Source organism: Globicephala melas, chromosome 12, assembly GCF_963455315.2.
Source record: "Globicephala melas chromosome 12, mGloMel1.2, whole genome shotgun sequence".
NCBI classification, from domain to species: Eukaryota; Metazoa; Chordata; class Mammalia; order Artiodactyla; family Delphinidae; genus Globicephala; species Globicephala melas.
Window position 1 is genome coordinate 89789300 of NC_083325.1, and position 25615 is coordinate 89814914.

General features: G+C 40.4%; 1 protein-coding gene across 2 annotated transcripts in view; it reads left to right on the forward strand.

Moving 5' to 3' along the window:
* SH3YL1 (SH3 and SYLF domain containing 1) overlaps positions 1 to 25221 on the forward strand; it is a 46711-nt gene extending 21490 nt beyond the window's left edge. Inside the window, exons 5-11 of one of the 2 annotated variants that reach the window (XM_030844524.3) lie at positions 884 to 948; positions 6439 to 6551; positions 7631 to 7759; positions 9762 to 9930; positions 10544 to 10622; positions 19415 to 19471; positions 24370 to 25221. In XM_030844524.3, the coding sequence (XP_030700384.1) occupies positions 884 to 948; positions 6439 to 6551; positions 7631 to 7759; positions 9762 to 9930; positions 10544 to 10622; positions 19415 to 19471; positions 24370 to 24560 (803 nt within the window). In that variant the 3' untranslated portion in view covers positions 24561 to 25221. The remainder of the gene's footprint in view (positions 1 to 883; positions 949 to 6438; positions 6552 to 7630; positions 7760 to 9761; positions 9931 to 10543; positions 10623 to 19414; positions 19472 to 24369) is intronic. The other variant, XM_060309588.2, reaches the window with a different exon arrangement.
* The last annotated feature ends 394 nt before the right edge of the window (positions 25222 to 25615 follow it).

A 25615-nucleotide genomic window follows, 5' to 3' on the forward strand; every position in this document is an offset into this window, starting at 1 on the left:
GGAAAGCTAGGCACACGATAATCCTGAAATGTACCATATCGTGGCAAATGGAATTATTGTACTTAGTTTCCAAATGTAAGGATGTGTATCTTGTTAGAATTTTAATAGTCTTGAATTTATAACCTATTTCTTGTGCTTCTACTAGGCACAAAGGGTGTCAAAACAGTTTTTGCCCTCCAGGATTTACAATAGAAACGGTTTAGTATTATGTTACCCTTAGAAGCGATTATAATAAGCTCTTTTGAATCCATTTGCTCTCTTATATCTATGATAAAATGCTAACAAAAGACTGGAATTCCAGCTCAATTATTTTGTAAAACATTAGGAATACTGACGGTTGAAATGATCAAATGCTATGTATGTTTAATTGGTGAGAATTCAATAGTTTGGTATTACGCATGTTTGTAGGGAAAGATTAGAAAACATAGACTTGTGAGTCTATGAGGCTCATAATGAATAACTAACACCTTTCAAACCTTTTTAACTTAAAAAATTATAGGGCTTCCCTGGTGGTGCAATGGTTGAGAGTCCGCCTGCCGATGCAGGGGACGCGCGTTCGTGCCCCGGTCTGGGAAGATCCCACATGCCGCGGAGCGGCTGGGCCCGTGAGCCATGGCTGCTGAGCCTGCATGTCCGGAGCCTGTGCTCCACAACGGGAGAGGCCACAGCAGTGAGAGGCCCGCGTACCGCAAAAAAAAAAAAAAAAAAAAAAAAAAAAAATTATATATATTTATTAAAGAACATTTAAAAACATAGGCAAAAACGCCAAAATCTCATTATTTTAAGAAGAAACACTATTAATTCATATTTTAGCATTTTTCCTCCCCATATTTATGTGCCAAGGAGTTTTAATATTAGAGTAATGTTTGTTTGTTTTTATTAGAATGGTCTGCACCTTCGGCCATCGGGATAGCTGGGCTTGGTGGAGGATTTGAACTAGGAATAGAGGTGAGTGGTGACGTGTGTACATACGACTACCCTATTCTCTAAAAGCAACTGCTACGTGAAAGTCGAGTGATCTCCTACTGTTCTCGTTTAACCACCTATGGAAATCGTTCCCTTTTATTTTCTTGACTCTCTACCTGAAGCTGTGTAATGTTTATCATTTTTCTCCTTCGCCTTCATTGAGAGTAGAGTTTCTTTCATTTACCATCTCATCTGTTTCCATCGTTAGCATATCTGCAGAACACGTGTTCTCAGACCTGAAAACTACAACTGGCAGTTTATGGCTTCTGATTGCAGAGTCATGGGTGCAAACAGCTCAATGCCATGTATCAACATTTGTGGCAAAATCCAGTTTGGTATCCCTGATGTTCAAACTACTTCCAATTTTTTAAGTAAAGGTTGACTTTGTATTGTTTCATTTTACAACTTTGCTGCTAATGACTATGGTTTCTATCAAATGGACTAGAAATTATGCCAGCACACACTTGCTTACAGAGGTCTCTCCCACAGGGAGCATCTACATGATATCAAGCTTTCGTCCGCTGCTTTATTGCTAAGTGATTTGGTAAATCAAATCTCCTGATATTCCCAAATCATTTTCTTCTGAAATTTCAGTCAGTTTCTTCCTGAACTACCCTTTTATGAATTTGCTCTGTTGCCGTAGTTTTAAATGCCCTTGGCCTTATTAGGAGGAAGTGTTTCCACTACTGACTTTCATTTTTATTTGACCTTTACTTGCTGCTGCATAGATTTGTGATATAAAAAGAGGAACGTGTTTTAGTTTTGCTAACATGACTGCCTTTTGGTTGTATATTCAACCAAATCATGGCCTTCAGAAACATCGCACTCGTGTGGAAAGCGTATTTTCAGCATCTGTCGTGCACCCCTGCTCACACGTCCTGGTGCTGTACCCAGGTGTCCCTCATCACTGCCCGCTGACCCCAGGCTTTGGGGCTCCATCTCAAAGAGCATTTGCTTATATTTGCCGTTTGTGGAAACCTTGAATGCCACTTACCCTCATGGCTGAGTAGAAATTAACTCTGGAATTCCATTTAAATACTGTACATGGAAGATAAGTATTAACTTTTAAAAATATCCTCTTCAAGTAGAGATTAGAAGACTGTCCTAGGAGTTTGTGCCTCTTCGATAGGACCTGGCTTTGCTTCCCTGAGCGTAGCCGTAAGGTTAGAGCTGTCGGTCACTTTTCAGTGCTAACGAGAGGCCGTGCTGGTTCCCCAGGAAGCATCTCAGACCTGGCCAGAAACATGAAGTTACCTTCGGGGTGCAGCTCTGACCCAGGATGAGCGAGGGAGCTTGGGGGTCGGCGGCCATGCGCCCGCGGAGCTCCTGCGTCTGGATGCTCTTGTCGCCCCAGCTCCAGTTCCAATGAAGTGCAGCAGGCCCGTGGCCACCTCAGGCAGCGGGACCCATGCCTCAAGTCTGCAGCCCCCCAGGCTGCCCGAGCTCCTCTCTGGCGTTCTTCTTCCGCTAGACACTTGCTCCTAGTGGGATGGGGCGCTCGGCGCATGCGCCAGTCTGGAGGTTTTCTTGCCTGGCCCTTACCTAGGTTGTGAGTCCTTCATACCTGTGCCCTCAGACTGGCCAAGTGTCAAGCACAAGTAGACACCCAAAATAAATGTTTCTTTAAAGCACTGCCATCATCGGTTCAAACTATTAAATGTTTGTCGAATAACTTAATTATCTGCCCTTCTGTTTTGGAATGGAATAATTAGCAATAATGGCTAACATTCTCATAAAACTCTCACATGTACTCTCATAGAATCATTTCCATACCGTAGCCATGCTGAGTGGCTGTCGCTGCCGTCATTGTGTAGATAACTGAGTTATGTGACTCCTCCAGCCGGAGAACGACAGGCTGGCCATTCAGGGGGAGGCCTCTGGCTTCCGTGGGCGCTTGGGTGAGTCTCCTCGCTTCTAGTGCCCCAGCTGGCTCTAACCGTAACTCCCACCCATGTAACACGCCGTGGATTTCAGGGCACGGATGAGGTAGGCGGGGCGCATGTGATTATTTTCAACGCACAGAGATGCTGAGCATCTTGCGGAGGTGGTGTGTGGTTGTCTCTAATTGGTTTCACTGGAGCCAGAGCCTGAGACAGGGCTCGTGGTGCACGTGACTTACTGAGCAAATGTTCTGGGTGGGGGGGAACCTATAAGGGGCTAAGGGAAGCAGGACAGAGAAGAGGAAGCGTCCAAGCAAGGCCGTAGTTCCAGGTAAACTTGCCCTGGTCTGATGACAGGAGGGGAAGGCAGGTCTTACGACAGAGGCAAGGGGGCTGGCGTTTGGGGTCAGCTGCTCTCGCCACCTGGCAGCACGTGGGTGTGGTGTGTGGTGGCAGGGCTGGAGGGGACTGCAGCGCCCCCCATGGTGGGACCAGACCCCTCTCCTGGGCCCAGGACCCCCTGCGAGCTTCCGCCCCCCTGCTGCCTCCCCCAGGTGGCGACCCCTTCATTACACGTGGAATGCGTACTTGACTATCAGGAAGTCTAGTTCTAGCTCCACTTTGGAATCTAGACCAGGAACGGTTCTGAAGGTGTGTGAAGTTAGGGACGTGTACAGAACCTGTTGGCCCTCAGGAGCTTGGGCATTAGTTAAGTATAGATGATGGCACTGGTCCCCTCATGAGAGCTGCTGAGAATTCCCAAGGTTGTAGAACTCACACATACCCACCAAACACAACAACAACAAATGAAAGATTTAAAAGTCAGTGGAGTAAGGAAAGGTAATGCTAAGACTTGGTTTAAACACCATTAAATTTTCTTTCCAGGACAATTATAGCAGAGCCCAAAGGTCTGAAAACCCTGATACCTTGGATTATCCAACTGTTCGTTGTTTACCAAAAGCCAGAATCCACACTGGGCCATCAAATCAGATCAACCTCGCTTTCACCCAAGGTTGTAATGTGAGAAGAATGACTCCGCTTCTTCCAGGAGAATTTGGATGAACCCTTTTCCTTTAATGATGAGGAAGGCATCTAGGCTAAGTTGAGAAACTACTCTTGGAGATCAGAGTTCAGTTTCGAAGTCCCCTAAGATTGCTGTGCAAGGGGGGGATCTGTTACTGTGAGGAGTGGAAGGGGATGGGAACCCCTCAAATTTGGGTAGAACGTTGAGGCTGATGATGCCACGTACTGAGTCTGAAATCTTACTGCCCACATGATGAGGCTTTCTGGGGAGTGAGACAGACTCCCGAGCAGAATGGCTTGAGAGATGGGAAAGAAGACCCTTCTATGGAGGCTAGGGGTGGGGCTGGGGACGGGTCTCACTAGAACCACAGGAGGGAGTCCTGGGCTTTCTCGCCAGGTTGTCTGGATTTGGGGCTTGGAAGCTATCTCTTCGTTACAGGACGACAGCATCAGGGACTCGGTGGCTTGGGTTCAAGGTGGGTAAACACTTGAGAGGGAGATGGGATAGTCCCATGTTGGGGACAGGGTGTCAGGGGACGAGAAGCCCTCCGGTTCCTGAGAACATTTCTCCCCCAGCTTTTCCTGCATGATACTTGTATTTTTTTAAATTCTTTTTAAAGAATTGAGTTCAATTGTAAAACTCGCATTTTATTTACAGTTAACTGTATCTTAATGCGAACTTATTAAGAAGCCTTTATCAAATTCTTAAACGTCTGTCTTAACTGTTTATTTGCTCCATTGCTCCGGTTTTCTTTCAGGAAATCTGTTTTGCTTTTTATTCTAAGCTGTGGAAATAAATCAAGAGCCGTCGTCAGTACCGCTGCTCTTCAAACTGTGGTGCTTTGGACCTGGTTCTCTAATTAGTCACGTCACCAAAGAACACAGGATTATCTTACTCTTATTTCAGGAGAACTGAATTGAGACTAGACATAAAATTAAAGGATTAATTTATTTTCTTTATTGACTCATAGAGTTGTGCCTTACTTAACTATCCTAAGACGTACCAAGTAGAAGGAGACATAACAACTAGAGTATCCACAAGGTCACGGCTGGAGACTTACGCTGAGTGTGTACACTCTAAGCATTACGCAAAGTAATTTCATATGTGTTATCTTAAAAAGTACATAAGATTTGGTTATGTAATCAGTGGCAAAATTGCTTAACTTTGCATGAGAAACGCTAAATAATTCTGTATCAGTCAACATAATGATCATCAGAAACTGTCCATGTATAAAATGGAATTAACAGTTGACATGAGTCACAGTGATATGTTTTGCATGCGTCAATTAGCTGGCATATTTGGTCTGTCCTACGGAACTTGAGTTAATTTTTCATGAAGGGATTCATATTAAACTGTATCAGGAATTCCACTAGGCCCTTCCGAGTGCAATCACATTTGGTAATAATCAGATTCTTCTGTCAGATGAAAACAAAGATTTGAAAAATTTAAAGAACGATATAAATGAAGTCATCTTTTAAACATTAATCTGCTTGGCCTTTGCATATTTTATTGAGATGTGATGCCAGGGTTTACAAATGATTTCAACTCATCTTTCAAACAACCCTAGATTTCTGTATATGCGTATATACATGTATATACATATATCTATACGATTATATATGCTTAGAAATCTGGTTACTATTATACCCATTTTACAGAGGAGATTGGGGCTTTGAGCCACTCAATCATTTGCCCAAGGTCACACAATATGCCAGGGGCAGAAGTGGAATTAACACCCAAATGGTTTCCATTTTGAGCCCAGATTCCCAGCGCCAGGCCCTCAGGCCTTCAGTTCTCCGGCACTTGACACACGTGCTTGACTCCACGTGGTGGTTCAGGGGGCGGGTCCTGCCGTGGACTTTAACCATGAAAAGGGCAAATGGAGCCAAGATGCCGCAGATGGCCCGGTGCTGCGAAGAGGAGCTGGGTTGAAAGCCTGGCCTCCCCAGCCGGCGCCTCTCTGCGGTCGTGGGGTGAGGGGCCGTGGCCTGGGCACCCCGCGCGGCCTCACCGGGGGTCCCGCCCCAGAGGAGGCGAGTCTGAAGAACACGCCCTGTCCACAGCGACCCGCCCGGAGCGTGGAGACTCGCTCCAGCCTTGCTTTTACTTGGAGGATTAACCATGGTAATAGGCATAACTACTGGTTAACTAATCTTCCTCCTGGTGTCCTGCGCTTTGGGGCGGCTTCTGCTTGGGGGTCGCGTGGCCCTGCAGGGGCGCCGGTGGGGACCAGACTCGGGCCCCCGGACCTTCCAACCTGTGTGTGACCTGTTCACGTGTCACTAGGACACGTCACTCAGCCTCACTAACCCGCGAGGCTGCTGAGAAGTCGATGCCTGGAGACCTCACAGCACGTGCTCGATGCACAGAGAGTGCCCAGAGGCCTGCGCTCTGATTACCGGCGGGAGGTTAGCGGCTCACATCCGCAGCGCGGCCCTGCTTTCATACCTTCTTTGGCTACATTGAAATTCTTGCTACATTACATATCGCATCTTGAGTTTTAGTTAACATATATTTTAAATGATGTTTAGACATTATTTTTAAAATAAATGGCTGTCTACATTTCAGGTATCGGATTTGGTAATAATTTTGAATTATGACAGAGCAGTAGAAGCTTTCGCAAAAGGCGGTAACCTAACACTTGGAGGGAATTTGACTGTGGCAGTTGGGCCCTTGGGAAGGTGAGTGCGCTGAAATCCCATTTGAACAGCTCTTGGAGAGCAAAGGCTTTAAAACTACATCGTTGTTCATCAAGAGAAACGAATTAAAATGACAGAAATTTATGATTTACACGTGCCCCAGAGGGTTTGAGGCTGCTTACAAGTAAGAAATATACAAAACACAGCCACTGTGAGAAAATCTGAAACTAAAACACACAAAAAGAAATTAAATATTTCAGAACTGCAGGCTGTTGTGTCTACCGGAATCAACATAAAATTCACCTCACGCTTTGAAGGAGCCAGGTCGAGTCAATTTTAATTAACTGAGAAAGGACGGCGTTGATCAGGGAAAAAGGGTTTTTTTTCAAACTAAATTATGAAAAATTGAGATGGAAGTGTTTTACTTGAGTGATGCTTACGATGCTTAAAGTGTATTTTCCTTCTCTATCAATCACTATTCTTGAGTTAATTGAGCAATTAAATATTTTAAACCCAGACTGTTTATAGAAGCTACTCAGTAAAATCATTTAAAAATGTTTCTAAGTTCCATGCAAATACTCACTGTAAAAAGAACCACAGTCTTTTACTCTTGAGGTGTGTTTCCCTGTTTTAGGGAAGGAAGACAACATGGGAAAGTATCAGCGGTACGTGTGTTCTCCACGTGCATCGCACTGTGCTACAACCATCTGACCTGCTGTGTACTTGCCATGAACTGTCCGTCCTCTAGGCCCCTTTGAACGCACCTAGCTTAGGCCAGCAGGAAGTGAAATAGGTAAAATGATTCAAGTTGGGGATGGGGTTGGTGGCGTGATGAACTGGGAGATTGGGATTGACATATATGTACTAATATGTATAAAATAGGTGACTGATAGGAACCTGCTGTATAAAAAATAAATAAATAAAATTTACAAAAAGAGAAAGCCCTATGGACGTGACCTCATTAAATATTCGATAAACAATATTTCTTCCCCCCCGCAAAAAAAATGATTGAAGTAAGTGCAGAGCAGGATCCTTCTTTTGGGTTAGAAGCGCAGTGCCAATCAGACATCTTCAAGTGAACGTGCTCACAGTTCTGTGACGCAAAGCCTTCTGTTTTGCAGGAATTTAGAAGGAGACGTCTCCCTAAGAAGCTCCGCGGCTGTCTTTACTTACTGCAAGTCAAGAGGCCTCTTCGCTGGCATGTCTTTAGAAGGTAGCTGTTTGATTGAGAGGAAAGAAACTAACCGAAAGTAAGTGCAAGGCAAATCACTTTAATTGATTTGAAGAGCGTGCGATGAGAAAGTAATACTTCGTAGACTCCTGTCGTTAAGAGTGTACAGAGAACCTTTGCACAGGCAAGTCTGTTGGCACCATTTTTCCAACAGCATTTGCTCACTTTGTGTCTCTGCATCACGTTTCGGTAATTCCTGCAATATTTCAGACTTTTTCATTATCACTACATTGGCTATGGTGATCTGTGATCAGTGACCTTGGTGTTACCATGGTTATTGTTTGGGGCACCAGGAACCGCACCCCTATAGGATGGAGAACCTAATCAGTAAACGTGTGTGTATTCCGATGGCTCCTCAGACTGGCTGTTTCCACTCACCACCACCCCCTGCCCCCACGTTTCTGTCCCTCTCCTCAGGCCTCCCTATTCCCTTAGACACAACAATATTGAAATTAATAACCCTACAAAGACCTCCAGGTGTTCAAGTGAAAAGAAGAGTTGCACGTCTCTTACTTTAAATCAAGAGCCAGAAATGACCAAGCTTAGTGAGGAAGCCACGTCAAAGCCAGGATGGGCCGGAAGCTAGGTCTCTCGTGCCAAACAGTTAGCCGAGCTGTGAGTGCAAAGGAAAAGTCCTTGAAGGAAATCACAAGTGCTCCTCCAGTGAACACACAGATGATAAGAAGGCGAAACAGCCTTATTACTGCTCCGGAGAAAGTTTTAGTGGTTTGGATTGAAGACCAAACCAGCCACGACACTGCCTTCAGCCAAAGCCTCATCCAGAGCAACGCCCTAATTCTTTTTAATTCTGTTCAGGCTGAGAGAGGCGAGGAAGCTGCAGAAGAAGAGTGTGAAGCTGGCAGAGGGTGACTCGAGGCTGAAGGCAAGCAGCCGTCTCCATACCATCAAAGTGCAGCGTTCCTCATGAGAGGTTTCCTATTGTTAGGCCCAGCCTTTGTCTTTCTTCCATAAGATAGAGACCAATTTTGATTTAAAAAATACAAGATTTGGAAGTACCCTAACAGGCGACGAGGAACTTCCACTTTAAACTGCCATCTGGCTAATTTTCCCCAAAACTGCTCTTCTGTATTTCCACGAAAGTATGTCTAATTGCCGAGAAAAAGATAAAAAGCTAAGACTGAGAGGACTAATTCTAGAACCTGGCAGGAATCCCACTAATAGTGACCCTGACAGGGCTGCCTCAGCTGGTGGTGGACACACGTCTGCCGCTTACAGCAGACTTGAGAGAAGTTGAGTACCAAGTCTGCGGTGCCCGTTTACCCAGAATCCCACAGCACATGCAGAAACGTTCAGTGCAGACCCCAACAACCAGAAAATAGGAGGAATGGGGGGATTCTTAAATTTCTCCATCTTGTAAAGTCAAGAGAAATGTTTTTACTTCTGGTTTTATTAATTTGAGAAATTTAAGTTAAGAATGCTTTTAGAAATTTGTGATTCTAGGCCTTTGGAAGATTTTCCAACTAAAGTTCACCTAAATCCTGGATAAACTAAAACAAACATACTTCTTAATCAGTTGCAGGGCTTCTAAACATGCAAGGCAAATCCTTACATAATTTTGATACAAATAAACATTTTAAGGAAACTAGATGTTAGCACCATTTTTATAAGAAACTTAAAAAGTAAAAACCTATAAAGATGTATAGGTATGTGATTGTAATTATATGTGTATTAGTGTTTATATAAATATATGTTTATTATATGCATTTGTGTATAAATATTCTATATATGTTTGTATGTATATATGACGTGCTTTTATATTATTGGGAAAAGGATATAAATATCAGACCATTTATGGTGATCGCCTCTAGAGGTGAGCTTGGAGAGGTGAATTTAGAGGCTTTGACATGGGTTATGGCTTGTAGTTGGTGTTTGAAAAGTCGTATCTATGAAGTGCTATATGTGAGTAAATCACACGCACATACACAGTTGTGTGTCCTACATTTAACTCTAGAAAAGATCTATGTCTGCAAAAGAAATGTTCTTAATATATTTCTTATTAGATTTTATTGTCAAGACATTCGAGCTTATGACATTTTATTTGGAGATATACCACGGCCTGCTGAAGCAGAAGATCTTTATGAAATTCTTGATTCTTTTACTGAAAAGTATGAAAATGAAGGACAACGAATCAATGCAAGAAAAGCAGCACGGGAGAGGAAGAAGGCTTCTGTAATCATGCTTGGTTTTTATGTTTTTCTTAGTAGCCACAGAAAATTTCTTTATATAGAACATTCTATCCTTGATATCAGGTTTCTAATAACCTACTACACTTCCCTTTTAATTTCATTAACATAAAGTTCTTGTGAAAATGTCATAAAACCTTGACAGTCATCTATGCAAATTTCAGGAAGCAACATGGTTCTCCGTGATTGCATTTCTGCAAGGATAGAACTTTATAATATTAATTGATAATACTAATAACTGCCGCTAGCCAGGGGCCTTGACGTGCAGAGGGTTTTGTGCGCCTCGTTCGTCCAGTTCCGCACCTTTCGGAGCCGCGTGGCCCCTTCCGGGTCAGCGCATCGCTCTGCTCCACCTGCGCGGTGTCAAAGGTGCCAGGATGAGGGAAGCTTCCGGTTATAGAAGCGCGCCCCCAGCCGTCACCCGCGTGTTGTCCAGTTCAACCAGATGTGGCCCAGAGCAGTACGTGTGCTCTGTTAATGAGTGCATAGGATAACGTTTGCCGTGTACACCCACTGTGGGGGGGGGAGCCTTATATGCTCCTAAGTAAAAACAGAGTTTTAAAATCACATGCATTTTTTGTTGTTGTCTTTCCTCCCAGGCTAAAGAATTACCTTCAAAACCATTGTCAAGACCACGGCAATCGTCTGCACAAGCACAGCTCAATTCTGGCTCTCAAAGTAAATATTTGTGTTGCAATTCAAATACATTTATAATTAAGTAATCGTGAAATATTATTAAGAAATCAAGCTACATTTAATGGTAGATCTAAAGTCATTACTTTAGTGTCAAATAGAAGAACTAATGAGTATTAAAGAGAGAAAAACAAATGCTCAGTCTCTTCTAAACACACAAGGCAAATTCTCATTCCTGTAATTTGTGAAAATGTCTATTCTCATTCAGAAAATGCTTTTTCCAATTCACAAAGTGATTTATCTTTAAAGTTTTTCTTTTTTTGTCATTTCTTCCAAAGACTATTATCCTGCTAATTTGAAATGGAAACTAAGCCTATTTTTCTCATATACACATAGATTTATATTTCTGAATATTAATTTGACCATACATTCTTGGGAGCTCAGGGTTTCATAAGGTGGTTTTAAAATAGGATAAATTTGTAAAGCACCAGGCTTTTGGCCTTTACACCTCTTTCCATCACTCATTTTTATGACAGTCACTCTTGGAATTCTGCTTTTCATGTAAAGAAGTTACCAGTAAATAGCAATATATTAAAGAAGGCAATGTTTCATGTAATAATTAACTGTTCTGCAAGTGGCTTTGGACTGTGGCTTTTGAGAGCACAGTGATGAATCTAACTTACCTCTTGCCTTTAAAGAACTTTTCTTCTAGAAGTAGAGATATCACAGGTGGAAAAGTAACTGCCGTTACTGGAAGGAAGTACACTTGACCCTTGAATAACGCAGAGGTTAGGGACACCAACCCCTCATGCAGTCAAAAGTCCATATATAACTTTTGACTTCCCCAAATAGCCCATTGCTGACTGGAAGCCTTACTGGTACCATGAACAGTTGATTAACACGTATTTTGTATGTTATATGTGTTACATACTATATTCTTATATAAAGTAAGCTAGAAAAAATATTATTAAGAAAATCATAAGGAACAGAAAATACATTGATCCTACTTTACTGTATTTATTTATACCATAAGTTTACATTGTCTGTTTACAAGATGAATAGTCTGTCAGTACGTACATCAATATTGTCTCATATGATACAAAAAACTGTAAATGTTATATGTATTACTAACACTAGACATAAAAAGTGAAAAGATAGTAGAAAAAGAAATTCGTATTTACAGGTATAACGATTCATGCATTGATGAAAAAGAAGCAGCAACATGACTGCTTCACGGTGGCCTAGCCTGTACGCTAATGAGTGAGAAGTTATGAAATTTGGGTAGCACACAGTATTACAGCCATACTGATGATACAGTATTAGAAACATTGTTACATTTTTTAAAAACCACTTACATGCGATGAAGACTGATAGTTTCTCCAATTATGAGAGAGAGAGAGGGGCATACGGTACAGCAATGTAATTCTTTGAAAGCCAAGTTATAAAACAGTAAGAAAACTAACACATTGTTAATTTTGTATTAAATATGACTCACCTTATGCCTATGTGAGAATAGGCTATCCACTTCTATACAAGTCTTGCCCAGGATGTTCCACACGATGAACACTTAGGCGATGATGGTGATAACACAAAGACGTCCCATACAATTATTAGATTTTCACATGCGGACATTCACACGTACACCAGGGAAAGTTTATTAACCGAACAGCATGCTGGTTATTTACTGTTCATTAAGTGGAGGTGGATCCTCATAAAGGTCTTCATCCTCCTCCTGCACGTGTTGAGCAGGCTGGAGTGGGGGAGGGCTCGTCTCAGGGGTGGCAGAGGTGGGGGAGGGGTGGGGGAGGGGGAAGCAGGGGAGGCAGGCACACTCAGTGTAACTCCATGGAAATACATCGTAATTTCTGACTGTTGTGCTTTTTCATTTCTCTAAAAGTGGGTCTATAGGATCCCAGTCCTCCTTCCACTGTTTGCTTTACTTTCAGTGCCCATATCCTACAAGTTAAAAGCAGTCTTGAATAATCAGAACCCTCTTCCGGATTGTCTGATGTCAGTTTGTTTCTGGCACTGCTACGTCTTCTTCCTCATCGTCTGGCACTGGTTCAGAAGCTCTCATCTCCATCTAGTCATCTTTTGTTAATTCCTCCAGTGTGGTGTCTGTTAGCTTTTGAAATTCTCCAAGATCCGTATCTTGAAACCCTTCACAGCCACCCTCCACCCCCATCTCCTTGGCCATATCTACAATCTATTTCATGATTTCCTTGATTGGCTCTGTTGTAAGTCCTCTGAAGTCATGCACGACATCTGGAACAGTTTTCTCCAGCAGAAGTTTATTGTTTCAGGCTTGATGGCTTTCATGACTTTTCCTATAAGCAATAGCATCTTCAGTGGCGTAATCCTTCCAGACTTTCATAATGTTCTCTCTATAGGCGTTTTCTTCCATAGCATCAACAGTTCTTTCTGTAGAGTACCATGTGTGATGAGAGCCTTTAAAGGTCTTGATGATCTCCTGATCTAGAGGCTGGAAATACAGACGTTGTGTTTGAGGCCAAGTACACAACTTGGTGGTCTACTCATGGAGTTGAACTCATGGGGCTCTGGGGGGCCAGGGGCATTGTCCAATATCAAAAGAATTTAAAAGGCAGTCCCTTACTGGCAAGGCACTTCCTGATTTCAGGGACCAATCCAGCAAAAGGATTCTTACGATCCAGGCCTTCTTTCTGTACAACCCAAAGATGGGCAGCTTACGTTTATCTTTTCCCTTCCAGGTTTGGGGTTTAGCAGTTCTGTAGATAAGGGCAGTCCTGATCATAAACTCCACTGCCTGTGCACAAAGGAGCAGAGTTGGTCTATCCCTTCCTGCCTTAAATCCTGATGCTCGCTTTTCTTCCTTCCTAATAAATGTCCTTGGTTGCATTTTTCTTTCCCAGAATAGGGTCGTTTCGTCTGCATTAAAAACCTGTTCAGGCAGATGTCCTATCACCTCAATGATTTTCTTAATGGCATCTGGGAACTTGTCTGCTGCCTCTTGGTCAGCAGAAGGTGCTTCTCCTGTTATCTTGACAGTATTTAAGCAGATAATTTACTAAAATTATCAAGCCAGCCTTTGCTGGCATTTGATTCTCCAGCTTTAGATCCTTCACCTTCTTTTTGCTTTAAGCTCTCATATAATGACTTTGCTTGTTCTCAAATCATATTAGAGTCGATAGCAATCCTGCACCCACATAAAAACTGCATTTTTAATACAAGATGAAAAGATATTTCACCAAAGACGCAAAAGGTTTCTGCGCCTGTCGGTGTAGCTGTGGCCGCAGCTTCATGAATTTCCTTTTCTTTTAAAAAAATTGTTTTTTGATGTGGACCATTTTTACAGTCTTTATTGAATTTGTTACAATATTGTTTCTGCTTTATGTTTTGGTTTTTTGGCCACGAGGCATGTGGGATCTTAGCTCCCCAACCAGGGATCCAACCCGCAACCCCTGCATTGGAAGGTGAAGTCTTAACCACTGGACCGCCAGGGAAGTCCCTCCTTTTCATCTTTTACAGCGGTACTTACACTGAATTTATTTATGTTGGAATAGTGGGGAGCTGCAGCTGCAGACCTCGATTTACAGTATACATCAAGCAGTTCAGCTTTTGCTTGTAATGACTTTTCTCTGCTTCTTGGAAGCACTTCCAGGACCACTAGTGGCACTTTGTATGGGTCCCATGGTGTTATTCAAGGTTTACGGTATCATACTAAATACAATGGAAAATACACCCGAACCATGAAAGAGAACTTATTACAGTGATACACAGTTTACTGGAGAGATCGCTCCTCATGTGGAGATGATTACTTGCAACACTCAGCTCACCGTAGCGCTATAGCAACAGGAGGTGGCGCGCTGTTACCGTAGTGCGGTATGTACATTTATGTGTGCACATAAGTATGTTCATTTATGCACTTATGACTTAATACCGCAGCCTTACATTTGTTCACATTTCTCTCCACTGCAAATAGTGCCATGTATGGTCTGTAAGTGTGTGTGTCCATAAGTTTTGATAATTTTAACTTTTAGTAAAAGATTTGGGCATATGTTACCATAGCAAATGATAAAATAGACTAGTATCTACATAAATTCCATGCATTCATGACACACCTAACTTTTTCTTAATTCTTTTGATATTTCTAGGTTGTGCATTTCATCTGTGAGTTTTTTCAAATTGTGGCAAATCTCAGACAAATTTTCCAATGTATTTATCGGAAAAAAACCACGTATTAAGAGGACCCACACAGTCCAAACTCATGTTATTCAAGGGTCAACAGCGTATGATAAGTTCTGGGAGGAGGGGACTGGAAGTGTCAAAGTGCTGCCGAGGGCACGGAGCCCGTTCTGACCCTCCCCCTCCGTGCTCTGTATCCATTTGCCCAGTTTTCATGCTGGAAGGAAGTACAGTTGAGAATTGGGCGTGAAACATGACTCATAGCCCTTATATTGATTCCTGGCTGTGCCTTTAGCTTAAATTCACCCCTTCCAGGAAGATCCTCAGGAACAGACCTGTTCTTCTGTATGACCCACCCCCGCCCCCGCCCTAGCAACTTACTCTGTGTCCCGTTCTGCTGGGATGCTGCCTTCTTCTATCAAACGGGATAGTCTATTTTTCATTCATGTTGTGGTGATTAATTTGTTTACCCTCTTACTTTCAGTAGTAAGATGTGAGAGCGTTGAATCTATTTTTATTGATGTTTTAGATCTGCGTGATTACCTAAAATCTGACCCATGTGTATACTTTAAAATACATAGTGTTTCTAAAATTTCCTTGCTAAGAGAATAGGTATCTGTATCATGCTGACATAAAAATCCTGTTCGTCCTCAATATCAATTCCTTGTCAGTGTAGATTAAAAAGCTACTTACCTTATCTCGAGAAGCTCCTCTCACCTGACAATGGAAAAATCTTGGAAGATTTGTTTCTCATGCATATTCTTCCTGAGCATGTATTTTAAAATCTCACCATCATCTTTGGTCACTGGATCCCCTACTCCAGCCAGCCTTGGCTTGTCTGTTTCCCACAGTGATCTCGTGTCTTCTGATCTGTCGATCTGTGTCGGCAGGGGCTGCTCTCCCTATTTTTCGCAGTGTCCTTGCCAGCTCACCTTCTTGCCTGTGCACGCTTCTGCAAACTCAACTCTATTCACCATATGTCCTTGTGAATACTCTCCTTCTTCCTTGACTTTTTAGCTGCATTATTTGTTGCTCGATTCCTATTTTTTTCACATGCTCATCACTTTTTCTCATGCAGCGTATCATCCCCAGTTGCGAACACCCATTTTTTATTCAATAAAAGGAAAATTTTAAACTGGTATCTATTTTCAACCTTTTATTTTAAACCTGACCTATTCTTAAGTTCTTTATTAAAAAATGAAATCTTAATTTTTTATATATCCTCACATATATAATTTTATATAAGTACATACGTGGTTCATAAATATGGTTTTTGAAAGCATTTTTTTTCTTTTTCTTTTGGGACTCATTCCCTTTTTCCCATTTCTCCTCTGTCTTAACTTGCACGGCACCCTCTTCCATACTCATCCCAGCACACCCATGTGAACAACAGGAGTGATATTTTTCTCCATGTTTCTATATTCCTACACGTGGGCACGTGTGCAAACACGTAGATACGCATAGGCAGAATATTTTGCTGTTGTCTCACAAAAATGCTGTCTTATTATTTATGCTTTACTATAGCTTGTTTGTTTGTGGGTTATTTGTTCCTTTTGCTCAACAACACCTCATGGAAATCCCTGAATCAACTGATACAACTCTAATTCTTTTTAAAGGCTATTTAACATTCCATCGTGTAGATGTACATATTTTATTCAGCCACTCTCTTACTGATAGATATTAACTTTCAGGTTTTTTCCCATGCTGAGCAATGCCACAATTAATATCTTTTAAAGTTAAGTTGTCTACAACATTGGCACTTTTTAAAAGATAAATACCAGGAACGGACATGACAGGTCAAAGGATATATTTTTAAATTTTTAACAGATTTAGTAGATTGCTTTTTAAAAGTTTTTACTACTGCAGAGTCTCATTAGCCATTCCCCACCATATGCACTCCCCACCATGTGCACCGCCATCATATACCTACACTCCCTGCTATGTACACCCGCCACCGTAACATTCCTCACCATATTCATTCCTCATCACTGTTAATGTTGGAGTGTCTTGAGGTGTTTACAAGTCTGAGGGTTGGTTATATCTCCTTGTTAATTGGATAGTTTTTGTCCCTATTAGTGATTTAAATATTTTTTCATACTATTGCTGGTGTTTGGAATTTAATCTTGTCTGAAAAGTCTCTTTATTTCATTGGTTAATTTTTTGCTATTGGAATATTTGTTGCATTTTCAGCCTGTAGGAGTGCTTTGTAATATTAAGGGCTTTGTCATTTGGATGACAGTTTATTTTTCTACATGTATCATTTGTCTGTTGATCTTATTTCTCATGTATTTTACTATATGAAAGTTTTAATTTTTATGTAAAAATATATCTGTCCCCTATTTTCATAGGTTTGTATTTTTTAGTCAGGGTTAAGGACTTCCCTCCTATACAAGATTGCATTCACGGTATCCTAAATTTTCTTGCAGTGGTTTCTTCTTGCAGTTAGTGGATACTTAACTCTTCATATACTTTAAGATCATTTTACCAATACTCCCCCCGACCCCCAATATGCAATTCTAGTTGAAGTAATATTATGTACTTACATGAATTCTGTGATTTTTATATTAATTACAATAACATTACATACAATAACATTACAATAACATTACATTACATTACTTGGCATTTTTATGATAATCTTCCTATTTTATGCTTTCCATTTGTTGAGATATTATTTTATGTCTTTCCTAAGATTTCATAGTTTCTGTGCCTTTTTGTTAAATTTATTCCTAAATACTTTGTGATTTTGGTTTGCTGTGTTGAATGGAATGTACTTTCCCATTTATATTTCAGAGTGCTTATTTTAATAGTTGAGAAAGTCTTAATTTGCATATATTTTGTCTTATATATGATCACCAACCCCAAATCTCTTGTTTATAGTCAGTTGTTAAAAATAGATTCTCTGGTATTTGTACCCTCTTCCCCACCTTGCCAATGCTTATTTCTATATTTTTCTGTTCATAAACTGCTGAGGCCACTGGCCTTCAAAGTGGTGTACCTCTGTCCTTAGGGGGAACACAGAGACTGTGAAAGGGCACCTGGGCATAGGTAATTTAAGAGATACAGTTTACAGATGACCAGTTTCCACACATGTTCTTTCTTAAAGCCAGTCCAAGTGAGAACATGATGTTCAGGCTACCCTCTCTCTCTTCTGTCCTTTCACGGTACTTTTTTTTCACACTTGAATAAGAAAAGCAAACCCCAAACCATCTTAATCATACTACAGTACATTGTCCCCAAAATGAAAGAACAATGATCCAGTGTGAAATATGGGTGTTAACGTTGGTATAGTTAGTTAAGTCTGATGAGCAGTAAATACTTTGTAGATTAGGTGATTTACATTTTTTTTTTTTTTTTTGCTTTCAACAAAACTGAAGAGAGACCTAATGGCACTGTTATCTGAATTTATAATAAGAATAGTAATTAATATTATCATTATATATTAATTATTTTAAAAATCACATAGCTACTTATCACCAAAATAAAAAATTGTAATAGTATATTATTTCATAAGTAATATTTTATTATTGCTATTGTTTTGATGATAGATAACTATGCAGTTTTTTTACCTCTATCTTAGAAGGGACATAAAAAAATTCTGTTACATTCCTATAAAATATCTCTTTCTTGCCCTCTCTAGTTTTTATAACAACCAGCTTCCTTAACACCTAACACCTATATCTTTAAAAAAGAACACTGAAATACAATTTTATGTTGAAACTATGTCATTCCAGAAATAATACTCATCCCGTGTATATGAACTAATTTTTAAAAGTCTTGTCCACTTATTGAGATGCATTTCAAGTAACCTTTTACTTTCCTGTTTAGTAAATTAACAAATTCATACTATATTTAAAGTTTTGATCAATGTGTGCTAATAATGATTATGATAACTCAATCTATAAGAAATTATTTAATAGGTGATCGTGTTACATAAAATACAATTTTAAAAGTAAATTTATGTACAAATTTGTAGTGTAGACACTTACATAAAGTACAATATTAATACATTGCTAGAAAATCTTTGGGACAAATTAAATGAAAATATGATTTGAAGGTTAAAAATGAAAAACATCTTGTTGATTTTCTTTAATGAATGCTGATAGGTTCAGATCACTATCATATTTAGATCCTTTTATCCACAAAGGGAGTGAGATGAATGTTTAAGTAATTGATATTGAAATATGCTAAAAAGTACACGCTTAAGCTTACAGTTAACAATTTTAGGTATCAATTTAAAAACATACAAGTGAATACTTGCTGTTTAAAAATTACTTTAGATGTTAAACAAGCAAGAATGTCTGAAAATCACTGGCTTGGGGATTACAAACTTTGCTTATTCAGGTATTTTCTGGAAAAAGAGGTGTCTGTATTTTTCATGAATGTGTAATTGCAAGGCCATGAGTTGTAGTTTATGTGCGTCTGGTCATACGGCTATCAGACATTTACCATCTGCCTTACGTTTGGTCTATTTTCGGGTAGAAAATAGGAATACCTGAGGAATATTCAGGTATTCCTCTTGATTTAAAGATGATAAAATAATGATATTTCTATCAGAGTGATTTAAAATATTTGCTTAACGAGAACAAGCTTTGACATTCTTGGGTATTTTATATACTAATAAATTTTCTAAATGTTCCCCCTCTTTTATTTATCTATTTACTTTTTTTCAGGTAACAGAAATGAATATAATCTCTATCCTGAACTTTCCAGCTACCGGGAGAGAGTTGGTAAATGAAAATATCTCTGTTTTACAAATGATTCACAACCATCTTATAATCACGAACTTCCTAGTTTGTGATTATAATCTGGCAGCTTGTGAAAATATCTGGGAAGTTGTTTAGCGCCGCTTCTTTGATTTATGGGATATCCACATTATCTTGAGAAGCACTTCATTTAAAACATGCTCTGGGGCTTCCCTGGTGGCACAGTGGTTGAGAGTCCGCCTGCCGATGCAGGGGGCACGGGTTCGTGTCCCGGTCCGGGAAGATGGGCCCGTGAGCCATGGCCGCTGGGCCTGCGCGTCCAGAGCCTGTGCTCCGCAACGGGAGAGGCCACAGCAGTGAGAGGCCCGGGTACCGAAAAAAAACAAAAACAAACATGCTCTACACAGTTAGAATGATTAAACTTGATAAGGTCAACAGACAGGCTGGACTTGCTTGGTGAAGGGGGCCCATCGGGACCTGAGGGATAAGGGACATTAGCTACAATTGAGCCGAGGCTGTGGTCCACCCCCGCCCCCCAATGTGGATCACCCCCAAGAAGGCCTTGGCAAAGTGACTCTGGGAAGTAGGGTTCCTTTTCTCAGATTTCTCTGAAGTCTGTACCTGTAGTATAGATGCCTAATAAATATTAGAAATATCTCTTAAAAAGCAATAAGGGAAAATGTCTAATAAGAAGAAACAAAACCCTAACTGGGCTCTGGAGACAGAGGCTCCGACTTACAGCCAATACTCTCATTCACTGGCTGTGTGATCCAAACACAATGTTACTTCCCATGGTTGGGTGGGTGGTTGGGTTTTGCTTTTATATTTGAGGGTAGGACGAGTTAAGTGGTATAAACAGTACGTAATAAGTTAATATAAATATTTATTTTAGTTCTTTCTCAAAATATAAGAGTTTTGAAGAAGAAAATGTAAGGAAAGATTTAAAGTCTATTTAAAAAGTAAATCTTACTTTACATTACCGTGTGAAACGGTTAAATTCTTACCAAGGGCTTCCTTACACCTGGTCTATCAGCCTTGCAGGGAAGAGTCACAACCCACAGTCCTCAGGCTCGAGCTGAAAACCCATTTGAGCGGGACATCTGGCTCCCCACAGCCTGTCCCATGCCCACAGACGAGCTGCAATTTTGCCCGGGCATAACGATAATTCTCCAGATTGTACGTACTTTTGCTTTGCACCCTTTGGAAGCTCCAAACCACCTTGTCATCTGGCCTCTCGGTGAAACAAGCCTTGAGCGTCCACAGCCCTGTTTACTGGGGTGTTTTGTAACTGAAGGTCTGTACCTCCTCGGTCAGCCTCCATCATCCTCTTCTCATCCACCCCACGACTGTCAGTGACACTTTGGGCACAGTGGGCGGCTCTCTCTTGTGGGGCTGTCCTGTGCTGTGCGGATTTCAGCAGTACCCATGCACTAAGCCCACTCGATGCCCCCTCCCCAGGGGGTGTGACAACCATAAAAGGCCCAGACTTTGCCTTTTGAGAACCGCTGGTCTGGTGGCCTCGCCTGGTAGCCTCATCCGGCTCACTCGCCATTGACCCTTACACTCCTACAGAGGACACGGTCACCAAAGTTATAGACGCCACACGTAGCCTGGAGGGACATGGCGCTAGGATCAAGTCAGCCACCCGGCTCATCACTGCAGTAAATGTGAAGCAAAACATCGCTGTGTTCTCTTATTTCTGGTTGCTTCTTGAAGGGGAACTTCCAAAGGCTGAGATTCTTCTGAGTCATGTCTTGGGCCAGATGTGTCGGCTGCATATGGGTTACGTCACGCAGGCTCCGCTGAGAAGTAAAGTAGCAGCATCCCGCGGGCGCAGACCTGCTAATTATGAGCCTCAGAGCAGCTGCCAGTCGCCAAAGCTGATTGTAATCTGGTTCCTGTCAAGCGTAGCCCTGATTTGGGAGAGAAAAATAACCTCTATTTGAATTAAACTTGAATATTTTGCTGAAAATGGTCAATTGCTTCAGAGATCCTCCAGATTCTTTTGAGTGCAGGAATATAAAACTTGAAGGCATCTACTGCTCAGAAGGAAGGCGTCTGTGAACGCTGGCTGCTATAGTGACCCAGTGGGCTTTGCGTCCGTGGTTTCCAGGGTGGTCTCCCTTCCTGGAAGAACATATCTCCTTGGCTCACCTTTCCTAATGAAGTATTTTGTGAGCATTAAACTTCTCCTTATGGAAATTATCACAAATATTTACAGTAAAGAGGAACTTTAAGTCATTTTGAGCTTATTGAAGAACAAGCTAGCAGCAGGGCATGGCACTGGCCTGTGAACTGGTCCCTCCTGGGAGCACCTGCCCTTACTCGGCCGGGCTCACTCCTTCGTTTTCATGTGAATGAACTTTGCCAACGACCCCTCAACTCCTGACTCTTCTACACTCCTGCCAGGAGGTAGAGGGATTTTCCTGACTGGTGAGTTGGCTGAGGAATCTGGCACCCCTCTGTCTGCCTGTCTTAGCCACACTCTTCACTAGCTCTACCAGCCACGACACCTCCCTCTCTGCCTCACCTCTGTTCGAAACTCAGGTGGGAAGAGGAGCGTTGACCGTTGGCCTCCTCAAACCCAGCAGCACCGCCTTGTCCTCTGCTGCAACTCAGAGCCATCTGCTTTGCCCTTATACCCATCTTTCCCATTATCTTATTTGGAAACCGCAATTCAGAGGCAATGGCAACCCCTGGTCGGGGGGCAGGGATTGAACCAAGTCTGTGATCCCCTCTGTCTTTTCTTTAGGTCATAACATCTTTCTTCCTCTAACTTATTCATCATAAAATATATTTCTAAAACTGCTAAAAACAAATTCAGTTATCAGTGATTACTAGGGGTCCTCAGCATCGGTTGTTCTCATTATTTGCACAGTCTGGATAACTCAGTGATGCAGGCAAATATACTAGTTCTCCTTGAAAGTCTGCCTGACAAAAGTAAAATGCACTGGTGAACCTGAGTTCAGTCTGTTGGATGCAATTTCAGACTCATGGTTGCTGAGGACCTGGGGTGTAATCTCAGCAGTGATTAAGATTGCCTGGAGACAGACTTCCAGATTCAGATCTCCCCGCCTTGGGCAAATCACTTCACGTCTGCAAGTCTCAGGTTCATATTCTGTGAAGTGGCGATGCGGGAGCTGCCTCCTAGGAAGTGCGGGACGAGGGTGCTCATCCCAGTGCCCGGCTCGGGCTACAGGAGCTGCTCTTATCATAGCCACACCGAATGACACCTGTTATCATGTTGGTCACCATTCCTATGCATCTCTGATTTTGTAATCAGTGCTACAAATGTGTACATGTATGGCAGCTAAGATGGCTCTGGCTTCCAGAACATTCCCTGATATTCACAAGCACTCTCTTTTTACGTGCTTCTTTCTATTATCCGAAACGTCTGGGAGACAAGAGGGGGAGGAAGAGTTACTCAAGGGTTTTCATTAATTAAGTTCGGTTAATTGAGATTGAGCTTTATATATGGAGGTCATAAATGTAATTATTGATATAGGAAAATAGTTTTCAGAATGATTTTTTTCTTTAACATTAACTTACGTTCTTCTGATCTAATCACAGTGAGGCATGGCATTTCTGCACGTCCCATCTCAATGTAGTATTATAGCTACTTTTCAAAGTACATAGTAACGACTGTTCATTCATATGTGTTAGTAGTCATTTAACGGGTTTTGATTTTATCCAGACTATATCAAAATTTTATTCTTTTAATGACACACTTTTAATCTTATTTCTTAAAATTAACAGGTTAAAAGTAAATACAGTATAAAATATAAAAATATACAGAACTTTTCTATTTTATAGAGAAAAACTGTACCAGTAATACTGCTAATATAATTACATTAGCTATTATTAAAGTGATTTCTTTAGGAGAACTCAACTACACGGTGCGCGCTTTATTGAAAGAGCTCTGGCCCCATCTTGTGTGAGATACACATTCAGTGCTTCAGTAAATGTAGTTTAACTAGAGTGTTGACTATTTTCATTTCTTACTAATAGTCCAAGGTCACTTTATTTTTTCTTATTATAGTATTATAGGCTCAAATAAGTAACTGGATTTAGAATTTGGTTATTTATATTTTCAGTACAACTGTACTGAGATGCATTTAACAAGCATCTAATTGCACAAAATTATACGAAACATGGAAATGCCAAATTCCATGTAGCTGAGTACCCAGAAAGTATCTGTTTCTTTATATTTATTATGATGCTATACAGTTTGTAATATTTAATGTCTTTTACTCATGTTACCCCCTCAATTCTCAAGGTATTTTTTTCCCAGTATGGGTTGAACTTCTGGTTAAATATATGTAGACATGCTTCTTGATGTGCTAATTTGAATTTCATCTCTCTTTTGAGAGAAAGGATCAAGTAAGTACAGAAATGAAAATAGCCGTAAAAGCCTGGGGAAAAGAAGTGTCTACTGATGAATCAGCAAATGCATCCAAGTTGGAATCCTCATTATCGATGACCACAGAGCACGGTTTTTAAATTGAATCTTTTATGATACAATCAAGTGCATAAATATCATCTTTTATCTAATAGCTATAATTCATTGAAGCTACCATGACTATTCTATTAAAATTGGAAAAACAATAATATTATCTTATAGTTTAGTCAAAATTTAAACAATTATAACCACAAATATTTGCCAAACACATATTTAAGTACATAGCAATATGCAGTTTGACTTGTGTGGATTTAGGAAATGTTATTACCAAATATTTACTCTTTACAAAGAAGAAAAGCATAAGTTTAATAAAATGATGAAAATCACACAGACCATGTGCTATGAGTTCTGCTGGCCTCCGACATCAGAATACCAAGCCCTGAGTTGTTAATTTATATCTTACCTACACATACTTCCAGTTTTTCTCATAAAAATGTGAATAAATGCTTTTTTCTTGTTTTAGGCAATTTGAACCAACCTCTTGAAGTGACAGCACTATATTCTTTTGAAGGACAACAGCCAGGAGATTTGAATTTTCAAGCTGGAGACAGAATCACAGTTATATCAAAAACAGATTCACATTTTGATTGGTGGGAAGGAAACCTTCGAGGTCAAACTGGCATTTTTCCAGCCAACTATGTTACCATGAATTAAAGTTTATATTATTTTCTTCTTTGAGAATTACAAAAAAATTATTACTACACTGGCAGGATTTACTCTTCAGCTAAACAATGTTTAGTATAAGTTTAAAAACACTTCTGTTTATTCTGTAAACTTTTATCCAGTATGTAAAAGATTTTGTTTATATATGTAGATATAGATATATATAGTTACATATCTTTAAATACTTTCCACTGATTTTTATCACATATACTATTTAATAGTTTAATATCCTCTAATTTATATGGTCACATTTCTTTTGTGTTCATTTTCAAACATCACTAAACATCTGATTTGGCTAGGTATATGATGACTATTTTATCTGGAGAATCTTAAGGATAGGGGCATCAATACCAATTTATATATTTGCAAAGTGACTAGAAAAGAATAAATCAGCTTAAATAGTGTATTAAGTAATACTTAGAGTTGTAGGTATTAACTAGAATATTAATCCTTAAAAATTATCTCTATACCTTCAAAAATTATATGTAAGAAACACGCTATGACAAAGAAATTCAACCCCTATGCATTAAAAAAAGATGACATCTGTTAACTTTCCTTCTTTATGAGGTTACGCTTGTTCATTGGTAGCAGTAGAATAAAGTTATGTTGATATGGTTCCATTGTCCCTAAATAAATGTTTTTAAAATGTGAAGTTAATGTCTTGATTTTGTTTTTCTTATTTTCTTTTTGTAAAGTAACCAGAGGTCTGTGGTTGGTCTGGATGTTAAAACCCACCTCCATGACTATGCTACTGACCTCTTTTTTTCAGCTTTATTAATATATAATTGACAAATAAAGTTGTACAATATTTAAAGGGTACAACATGATGCTTTGAAATACATATGCATTGCGAAAGGATCCCCACTTAGTTAATTAACACATCCATCATCTCACATATTTACTTTTTTGTGGGTGTGAGAACACTTAAGTTCTACTCTCTCAGCAAATTTCAGTTGTACGATGCAATATCATCAACCATAGTCACCGTGCTGTACACTAGACCCCCAGAACATATTCGTCTTAGAAACTGGAAGTTTGTATTCTTT